At 35.6% G+C, this 10,920-nt stretch overlaps 1 protein-coding gene across 1 annotated transcript; it reads right to left on the bottom strand.

Annotated features, from left to right (window-relative positions):
• Positions 1 to 853: 853 nt before the first annotated feature.
• On the bottom strand, positions 854 to 4,731 carry LOC142554994 (nuclear transport factor 2-like). Its single transcript, XM_075665621.1, has 10 exons — positions 4,590 to 4,731; positions 4,412 to 4,483; positions 4,167 to 4,304; positions 3,591 to 3,876; positions 3,276 to 3,502; positions 3,004 to 3,169; positions 2,763 to 2,884; positions 2,576 to 2,641; positions 1,573 to 1,642; positions 854 to 1,292 (listed from the first exon to the last, which is right to left on the bottom strand). The coding sequence occupies exons 2-10, from the start codon at positions 4,463 to 4,465 to the stop codon at positions 1,009 to 1,011; spliced, it is 1,413 nt and encodes a 470-aa protein (XP_075521736.1). The 5' UTR covers positions 4,466 to 4,483; positions 4,590 to 4,731; the 3' UTR covers positions 854 to 1,008.
• Between the last annotated feature and the right edge of the window lie 6,189 nt (positions 4,732 to 10,920).

The raw sequence follows: 10,920 nt of genomic DNA on the forward strand, positions 1-10,920 counted from the left end.
CTCTAAACACTTCCACCGATCCTATCAAAATCTCAGATCGTCATCCTATATGTTAATTTACAACATAAGAAATGTAATGAATTGTTGTTTCCCGGCAGCAAATGTAATTTTCCCAAAGTGTGAATTAATTATTGTCCCAGGAAAGGGTGAATTAATGATAATCAGAATTGCACTCTTAGATATAGATAGCAATTGTAAACAAGAATAATAACGGTAAATTTAGTGGAAAATTATATTTTCTTCATAAAATTTTTACAATTTTTGTTATATTATAGATCAATTAATAGTTTGAGTCAACTAACTTACATTATTTTTTTTATTTTAGTCATTTTTTATGGAGTAATTACATGCATTTTTTACATATCCGTCTAGATCACTTCATTCATATTTTTCGGCGTCGATTCATCATTTTTCTATACAAAGTCAGCACTTTCATGAATAACTGAATATAAAAAAATTAATAAAATAATACTGTAAATTAACATTTCAAAAAATAAAAAATAAAATCATCCTTCTTATCCTGAAATATAACTTTAATGCAAAGTTTGGTTACAAATAGAATATGATCTTGTAGATATGGAAGAAAATCGAAGTGTATTTTCACCGAGGATACTTTTCATCGACCATCCTCGATTATATATATATCTTAGTGTATTATTTTATGTACATCCAAATTCTTCGTGTATGATTTAGGGTATGTTAACTAACATAATGTGTAAAGATTATCTCGAGCCACGAACTATTGACATTTCAAGACTTGAGACGTTATACTCGAGGTTCTTCAGTTCGTCCAACTACAACATTGTCACCAGCCTAATACGATTTAGGAAAAAAATAAATAAACTACTTGATATCATCAATTACTCAAAAATATAACCAAAATTGGGGGAAATGCGAACTGATTCGTGCCCAGGACAAATGAAAATTTAGCAGTTCCGCTACAGTTCCGCTAGGAGACTATCCTAAAGATTTTTAATGGCATCAAATACCGAATTTCAAGAAAACTCCTCAAGCAGTAGCAGAAACTGGACGCACCATGTGTTTTGCACTGCCATCAGCCATAACAACCGCTTGGTTCACGCGGCCTCCATGGCTATTCATGTTCTCAGGTCTCTGGTATCCATCGCGATTTGAAGATCCTCCTCGATAAGTACCCCTGTTGACAAACTCATTTCTTCCATTAAATTCAACCCTGCTGTAACCCCTGCCACCAACGTAATTTCCACGCCCTCTACTTCCCTCATTTCTGAATCCAGAACCCCTTCCAGATTGAAATCTTCCACTGTTATTCCCTATTACACCCAACAATAAAATATATAACGCATGAAAGAAGATATTCATGCATGATAACCAAAATATAAGATTTGATGTGTTAAAAACAAAATAAGCTAAACAAATTCAACAAAACTGGCATGAAGTGAAAGAATCATCTAATTTGAGCACATCAGATATAAGCAGCATATAGTTTAACTTGCATGGCGGAATTTCTTGTGTAAGCTCTACTATGTCAATTTGCATCGATAAAGGCTCCCTTACATCATAATTTTATGGAATCTAACAGAGTCCACTAACCTCGTGAATTTGTTGTGGACCTCTTTTCCTCGACAAAGGCTTGGCGCCCACCAATTAATACTGGAGAAGCCTGAATCATCAAGACGAGGTGAAAAATAAAGAGCAAATGCGGAATACTAGGATAAGAATCCAATTAAAAGGCAATATAAGTAAATTTTGTACAATGCTAGGCAGCTATGACAAAGGACTAAAAACTCATGATGGACATTATATAATTCTACCAGCAACATGTCGAAATTTGTTTAAAAGCAAGACACCATTTTTGATTGAAAACTATGTTGCCTAGAACTTCTAGCCTTGGTGTATAAACTATGGATTTCTGGATAACCATGAAGATGATAATTTGGTGGTTGCTACATCATACATTTATCACCCTGAATAGATGCAATAAACAAGTCTTCACAATAAAAGGAAAACATAAAGAAAGTTAATAAATTTCTCGTTCAGCTTGGTATATCTCAGACATCTAAGCATTTTAACACGTGGAGGGAATAATTTAATACCAAATGGCAGTCGGCATCTATGTAAAAATGTGCACTCAAAACGCCCAAGACACATAATGCTGCTCATGGCTACAATGAACTTCTATCAAGGTTACAACACTCTTACAGGCATTTGAAACCATTCAGCCAATGACAAAATAAAGCAATTAACACGGTAGATTGCTAAATCTTTATTTAGAACTACTGTATGCAATGTCACATAATATAGGTGTCAACAGAACAAAAATAGAACAAAAATAAGCAAATGTAAGACTTATGATTAATTGAAACAGGTTTCAGAGGCCCATTCTAACCCACCGACAATATTTGTTAATTTAAGAGAAAAAAAAGTTGATCTGTTATGCCCCAATAACAGAAACGTCATTTCCTTAATAATCACATTCACCATTTCATTCTCAAATTAAGTATGAAATTACTATGAATCCATAGATAAACCAAAAAGGACGACCAATTTCTGATGTAACAAAATAAACTCCATCCAAAAATAGAATGCCACATACCTCAAGAGCTTCCTGTGCTGCACTTGCCTCCTCAAACTCCACAAAGCCAAAACAAAATCCCTGTTGCTGCAGCAAAAATACAATAGCACATTTCATTGTAAATTAGTAACAGAAGTCCAAGAACAGAAAAATCAGTGTTTTATTTCTCTATTAACTAAGATACAACTTTTATGAAATTTTAACTGACCTTGTGACTTCTGACTTGAATGCCATCACTCTTTATAGTCCCAAACTTCTTGAATTGTTCCTTGAGCATGCCAACAGTGGCACTCATAGGAAGCCTCTTTACATAAATTGAATATCCATCAGCTGCATAAATAGCAAAATACAAATGATGAGACATACCAACAAAAGTAACTAAATTTCAACCAAAGACATGTGTCTTCTGACTGAAATAAGACAGACAATAGATATTCGCAATATCATGCCTTCACTCTCTGGTATAGTTCCATTATCAACAGCTTCTGAACTAGAAACTGATCCATCAGTGGCAATGGTAGAAGAGGGTTTCAATTGATCCATATTTTTAGGTGGAGCTTTTGTAGTAGCATGAGGGGGTGATAAAGCTGCAGCACTTTTCTTAAGATGACTAACCTGAAATAGTGACATGAAAGGTTTTGGTTTAGACAATTAAATGGTCGAAAAGAAAGCTCCTACTAACCATACAAGTCCAAAGTGTGTGAGATTTTCCACCACTTACAATGGAAGCATAAGACTTCTTAGGTATTTCTTCGATTTTGGCACTAGACTCAACCACCATCCGTGAATCATCTGGTACTTCATCAACCACCTCCACGACAGGGACTTCTTTTTCAACAGTTTCCACATGTCCATTCTCTGTAGGGTTTTGAACTTCTCCAGAAATAACTTCCTCCACAGGTGAAGTGATCTGCTCAGAAACATGATTCTCGAGGACAGGAGCAGACACTGCAAACCAAAGGGTAAACAAAACATCAAATTGCAAACCACGATGATAACAACCAGGAAACCAAACACCAAATGATATTTTAATTACTTGGATCAGGAGCAATGGGCATAAGCCGCATAATATCGTTGACAACAACTGGGGTAACAGGTACGTCGTTCAAATAGCGGAACATGTCGTTTAAAACAAAGTATCCCACATCTTGTGGAGCAAGGAAGAAAGACTGAGTAAAATTATGAACTAAGTGGTCCTTCCCTGTTAGATATCCAGTCACAAGAACAAGAAATCCACCATTATAGGATTCTTGTGCATCCACAGACTTGATCTCTGCTCTGGAATTCTTATAGTTGAGTGACACAATCTTCTCACTGATGGCCTGCATATCATACCACACACAAAAAGAGTGAAAGAGAGAAACCTTTTTAAAGATGAAAAACTCAACCGACACTTAGTATCTTTCTCGCTCCACATTCCCAATCTTCAAAGTATCAATACATTAAACACCGAAGAAATTCAAACAACAAGTTGAATTTTTAAGTATATCTAGTCATAATTAGCCTATCCATAACCACACTGCTATTACTGAACTCAATCAACTTTAAGTACGGAAATACAATTATAATTTATGATCCTTTACACAGAATTAAAGAAAGATCAAAATATTACTTGCATGGTGGTGGTTATGCTCAAGGATCCATCAGTCTCGGGACGACCAAGCTTGCTGATATCCTGATAAAAGCGATGTACTAGCTCTGGAGACTGATGCAGTATGTAATAATACTGCTGCACGAATGCGTTCGCGACCTATCATCCCAACAGAGTCCACCCAAATCAGAGAACCGAAGATTCGAACCGTGAATAAAAAAGAGAAAAAGTAAATAAGAACATAAACGTATAATAAGAGCTCTTACAACTTGAGCAGAGACAGGGGCCGCCGCAGGCATTGTCGTTGCTTCCGCCGCCATCACCAACAAATGATCTAACTATAAAAATAACAAGAAAAGCTAGCTGATTCACATAAGCCCTAGTTTCACAGATCATTCCGGATCACGTCCTATGATGATATAGATGAACATAATTTTTTAACACCTGGATTCGAATAGGCAGGGATTGAATCTAAGACTGCGACTGGTTCGTAAAAATCTTTAATTTCTTCACGATTTCAAAATTTTCAGTGCAGGATCTAGGGTTAAAGAGGCGGAAAAGGGGAAGCTTCGTCCATTTCCTCGATTTATTGATATTATTATCTATTTTAATAATTATATATATTTATAAAATATTTAAAATTTTTTTAATGCAAGTCATATGTAGTTCAGCGGATAGAATCATTGTTTCTTTAGGTTTAGGTTTTTTAGGTTCAATTCTTATTGAAATCATTTTTTATTCTTTCTTTTTCATTTTTTTTTAAATTTATATATCAAAATTATAGTGTAGTCCCTCATTATTTCTTATAATTATATTTTGATCCTCATTTAAATATAAATCAAATGAATTACAAAAAATATTATACAAGCACGCAACGCGGGCATCGGTGTACTAGTCCCCAGAAAGTTACGACAGGAAATTTGGATTTGTATAAAATAATATAATGGCATGCTTATTTATATGAGACTCGTGCAAATCAGTTCAACCAGGATTGCCATTAGTTTAAGGGATTGTTTGGTATAGATTAACGGAATTTGAAATTACTCTCTTTTTTTCAAACTCAATTTTCTCCTTACTCCCTATCCCTCTAAATCTTTGTTTTAACTCCTCATTTTTCCAAAATTTTCAAAAAAATCCTTAATTCTTATTATTTCGGTACGTGACATTGTGTTGGAACTTTTCAAGTTAGCAATCTTGATTTTGATGATAACAAAATTTGTTAATTATGTTACTAATAATCTACCTTAGTGGGCAGCATCAAGGTTCACTCACGAGCTGTTTACATCGCAAACTGAAGACCCAACTGATCGCACAAACTGAATCAGTTTAACTGTTACGTCAATTGAGTAGTACAGCTGATTGTCCAGTTGATAGGTGGTTCAGCAGGAGAACCTCAGAAGCCTGGCCAGTCGAAGGAGTGTTCAACTGATGAAGAAACCCAGCTGATCAGTCCAACTGGACAAGAATGAAATCAGTTCAACTGACGAGTCAACTGATTTCACCAGCCCAACTGAAGATCAGTTCGGCTGACCAGTTTGAAGCATCAGTCAGAATCTTTCAATTATGGATGAAGACAAACTCTTTCAGTTGAATCCAGCTGTACGTGAAGGTACAAAGCCGTTGTCCAATTCAAGGACAATAATGGACGTTGCAACAGAGCATTAAAGACAAAATGTTTCAGAAGGGCAGTCGAAAAGTCGAGTCATAAAGTCCAAAAAACGAATTCAAGATGCAACAGATACAATAAATGAGTCTCACTGTACGTTTAGTTTTCCCGCCTATATAAAGAGAAGATCAGAAAAGACTCATATATAGAAACATATACCACAAGAAGAAGCTGAAAAAAAGAACGAGATTCAATACAAAAAGATTCTTCAAGAGAGAGAAGAAAGGGCACACACATTGCACAGCTGCTTTCAGAAGTATTCAGCCCAGAGGGACACTTTAACGTGTTATCTGCTTAGTTTAGAAGTCATTTTCCCTCAGTGTGTGAGAACATTCTTATTCAGTTCTTACACACAAATTCTCTCAACCACTCAAATACAGTCTTGCACAAAGATGTTAAACTTGTGTATGTAGTCTTTGACACATAGACGTTAAAGAAGTGTTGACTGGAAGGTGCTGCCTTCAGTCGTAGCTAGGAGTTCAGTTTAGGCAGTAGAGTAAGTCCTAGCTGAATGGGTTTGTTCAAAGAATTGTATAAATCAAAATCTTCTAGTGGATCCTACCCGAGGCGATAGAAGGGGTGACGTAGGAGCAGTTGAAGTCTCCGAACATCCATAAACATATCTTGTGTATTTAACTGATTGACTATTGTTTTCAAACTGTTTGGATCAGTTAGAGTATCCGTCAGTTCAGTTGACCATAACTGAACTGATGAATGCAAAAACTAATCCACCCTTTTTTGGTTATTCAGTTTACATAAGTTAAAACGTTTTCTAATATAACAGTTTTCTTCACGAAGGATTACTTTGAGTTTCTTCCGCTTGGTTTTTAACCAAACTCGATTTAATTCATCGGTGTTAATATTCTTGGAACACGAGCTATTGCAGCTGATTGGAGAATATTTTGTTTGAAGCATCCGAAAGATGCTCAGCAAACGATCTTTCACATTGTTATACCTATCGAGTCTGTTCTTGAAAGCATATAGCCCCTAGACATGCAGTTACGCAAGGTTTCCAGTCTATATACCATTCTCAAATGATCAATTTTTTTTATATACATAAAAGGCCCATCATGCTTCCGTATAATAAATTGAACTATTTACCTCTTTGACCTGAATTCCGTCGGGTTATATCCACCGGGTTTTACAGACTGCTCCTCACAGTCTAACCACGCAGTCGCAACAGATGGTTCCTGATGCAGATTCTTTCAATAGCACTTAGCACAACCCTGTTTCGTTTCCTACCTCAGAGTGTATAGTAAAATAGTTCAATCTGAAACTCATACATGAGAGGTGCAAAAGCCTTGGTTCTTTTATTCAAACATAAAAAAATATTATTACATAGTAACCTCCTGTAGAAGATGAGAAACTTGTTGAGCTACTAATAGTAGCTGAACTTACAGCACACATAAAGTTGAAAGAAATTATTATAAATATTTTGAAGAAAAACGAAGAAGTTGAGTGATGTCTTCATCTTTCCTCTGCCATCTTATTTATAGAAGTAATTTGCGGATTTGAATCCCGGACTTCAATTTTTGGCATAACTTTTCTTTAATGCCTTCCAGCTGTGGTTGGCATTATCTCTTGAGTGGGTTGAGTGGTCTCTCTACTTTAATTGTCTTCTTCCTAGATTATTAATCTAGAAACAGCTCGTTCTTCTGACCTTATCTCCTGACATAACCAGTAGATATGTGTTAGTATTATATCAGCTGAGATCTCATTCTTTTCTTCTTTTAACAGTTTGTAGAGATCTTTAGTATTCATCGGCTGCTTTCTTATTCTCTCGATGCACCTTTTAGAAACCTTTAAATATGTATAATACATTTTTCTTCAGGTTTCGACTCTGTTCTTGTGTATTTTTACTGGTTCTCATTTACTCTATTTATAGTTGTAATTGGGTTCAATTTTCTTTGTTCATTTAGTGGGTGAGTCACATGCCCACTATCTTTTGTCGGTGAATCTTTTGCTTTTGTTATCCCCAAGAAAAAGTGATTAGGTTCACATGTCCACTTATTTTTGTCGAGAAATCTTAAACTTTTGATTTCACCGAGAAAAACGTGGTTGTGGTCCTTCACCACCTGGTCCTATCTCAGCAAGATGCTTCCTGTCTGATCGAGGTCTGAAGCCCTTGCCGAATTCTGTCTTTTTTTTATTCGGGCACTCTGGGCAGATCTGTTCTGACCATCTTCCCACATGATTCATATTGCAGAATTTCCGACGAGTTTCTTTACTCCCCGACAGCTTGCTATTCCACAGAAGATTTCTTTTTTCTTTTCGAATAAATCTTCTGCAAAACTTGTGGTTTTTCCTGTCATAGTAATTAACAGGAATGATCAGTTTACCGAATTATGATAAAATTTAAATGAAAACTTGACTTTGTCCATCTCAGTAAGACAAACCCATAGACCTCATGCTCTTCTGTTGGAAATTTCATCTTCAATTATTGAAGCAACAAGGGGTGTTTCTTCTGAAGGAGGATCCTTGATAAATTTCTGAACATTTGTATCTGGCCTCCTTAGCTTGATAAAATGAAATGCTTCATGAGAGCCTTTTCCTACTGGTTCTGGTGCTGTGCTGAAAAAGTATAGCTCCAGAATATCTCCTCTGAACAAATAATCGTTATTTGCCCAAGTTTCATGAACAGTTTCCTGGATCCATTTTGGTAGACCTGAAATTTCTGGGAAGCTTGATGATGTGGTATAAACTGAGGCAAGAGCCCCGAATTCATACCAAGCTTTGACCTCATTTGGATATGAATTTGGTTTCATCCATACCCTAGGATATTTTCCTGCAACATCAACCCTGATAGTAGCTGGGTTAATGCCTACTCTTGTTTTCAATTTCTCCCAATTTTGTTGGTACACCTGTAATGGAGAAATTGTAGCTTCATTAGTAACAACCTTAGATTTACCCTTCTCAGTATTCGGTCTAAGGTTGATCTTTCCCTCTTCAATCCCGAGGTGAAGGATTGACTTGAGAACTCGAGATAAGGATCTGGAGCCTCAATTTTTGTTTTAGCCGACTCATTTGGAGATGATCCCGACTGAACACTTGTGCTAGGGGTATTTGAATCCCCTGCTTCAGGTATAGAGTCCTGTACTCGAAAATTCTCCATTTGGGAAACCAATGGCTTCTCAATACCTTGGAGGATAGGCCTTTGCATTACAGACCATAACTGAGTATAAGCCTTTAAACATCCTGTAATTCGGTCAGAGACAATTCTCTTATCGGCTTGTTGTAGTCTTCCCGCAACTTCTGCGTTTAAGACCAGCTTGTTAAACTCGTTTTGAAGCATTTCAAGGTGTTCTTTCAAATGCCTCTGTATCTTGATGATTGCATCGATATCACCGTTGTCCATCCCTTGTTAAAAAATCTGCAAGAATATTTTCATGAGATTTTATTATCACAATATCAAAAATATAATTCTGACATAGTGCTTGCCATCTTAATAATCTGGCCTTTTCAAGTTTAGACTCAATTATATTCCTTAAGAAAGCTTTTACTTGTGTATTATCAACTTTTAAAGTGAATTTCTTTGCGAGTAAGAATAATGACCATTTTTCAAAAGCCCTCTTTACTGCATAGAATTCATTTTCATTGATATGTCATCTTATGACTTCTACATCTGAGAATAGTCCACTGCAATACCTGCATGGCTGTTCTCCATCTGGAGTGAGCTTTGTTAAGACTTCTGCCCACCAATGATCACTGACATCCCTATATAATACTAGATTATCTTCATCATGAGGAATTGCCATTTTTGGAAGATTTTTACAAATCTCCTTTAGTTGACTAAGTTTCTGTGTATGTTCTTTTGTCCATATAAATTTCGCATCTTTTTTCAGTAATCTACTGAACACTTTCCTGTATTTTGCTAGGTTACTAATAAACATCCCAGCAAAATTAACAACTCTTAAAAACTTTGAAGTTGTTTATTTTCTTTTAGTTCGTTTGGAAAATTTTGCACCTTTTCTACTATATGATCCTGCAAAATTATTCCAGACTCATCGATTTCTATTCCTAGAAATTCGATTTTTCTTGTGGCAACTACTGCTTTCTTTTCTGATAGAACCAGCCCTTCTTTTTTACAAACATCAGAGAAAATCTCTAAATGTTTAATATGCTCTTCTATATTTTTAGATGCGATTAACACATCATCAATATAAACAAACATAAATTTGAAATAATCTTTAAATAGATTATACAATTTTCCTTTGAAATATCTGAAGTGAATTAGCCAATCCAATTGGTAATATTTCCCAGATATAGTGTCCTTGTGGAGTGGAGAAAGCTGTGAACTTCTTGCTTTCTTCATGCATTCGAATATGATAAAAACCAGACTTACAATCGAATTTAGAGAATATCTTTGCATTGCGTATGCAACTGATTAGATGTTCTCTGCTAGGTATAAAATACCCATCGAACTCCAGGAATCATGGACTATTGTATCGTGAAATTTCTGCTTTGATCAAACCAAGGTCCAAATGTTCCTTGATTATAATCTGCATATCCCTTTGATCAATTATATTCATTTGAATACGCCTGCAACGGACAAATTCATACTCTTTGTCTTCCTTAATTTTAAGGCAAACTTTGAGTTGATTTTTGTCCCACCATGCCAAGGGATCTTCATTGTAATTTTCTTTGATCTTTTTCTTGACATCTTCCAATTATACCTTAGATTCAAACTCTACATCATTCTTATGTAGAGCTATCTTAAGGCATTATATTTCTTCAGGTTGAAGCTCTTTATCTGCTTTTAGTTGGAGCATTGTTTCTCCAAACTGTCTAGAATCCTTCATTTTTGGTTTTCAGAAGTTTTCCTTCATCACCACGCTTGCTGCGAAACTGGATCGACAATTTTCTGTAAAATGCATCTCTTAGTCTCTAGACTATGATTTTATGATTACATGGTGTAGTGAACACTAATCTTCTAGTCTCATTTTCTTGCGTATAGGAATTAAACATTTGTAAGAAATTATTTCCTAACAAAATGTCAGCTCCTGTATCATGAAAATAAATCGGTGGTGTTTTTACCTTATACAAAGGTGTTTGTCCAGCACTTCCGATCACAATTTTTTTCATCTTAATCCCCTTACATAAGAATAAGAT

Source organism: Primulina tabacum, chromosome 9, assembly GCF_025594145.1.
Source record: "Primulina tabacum isolate GXHZ01 chromosome 9, ASM2559414v2, whole genome shotgun sequence".
In the NCBI taxonomy this organism is placed as follows: Eukaryota; Viridiplantae; Streptophyta; class Magnoliopsida; order Lamiales; family Gesneriaceae; genus Primulina; species Primulina tabacum.

Excerpts from the sequence above, each read along its gene's own strand:
- LOC142554994 (XM_075665621.1), bottom strand. The coding sequence starts at position 4,465 with ATGGCGGCGGAAGCAACGACAATGCCTGCGGCGGCCCCTGTCTCTGCT. Across the intron at positions 2,885-3,003 it reads AACTATACCAGAGAGTGAAG|CTGATGGATATTCAATTTAT; the intron begins GCATGATATTGC and ends CTATTTATGCAG. Across the intron at positions 1,293-1,572 it reads GTCCACAACAAATTCACGAG|GGAATAACAGTGGAAGATTT; the intron begins GTTAGTGGACTC and ends TGGGTGTAATAG.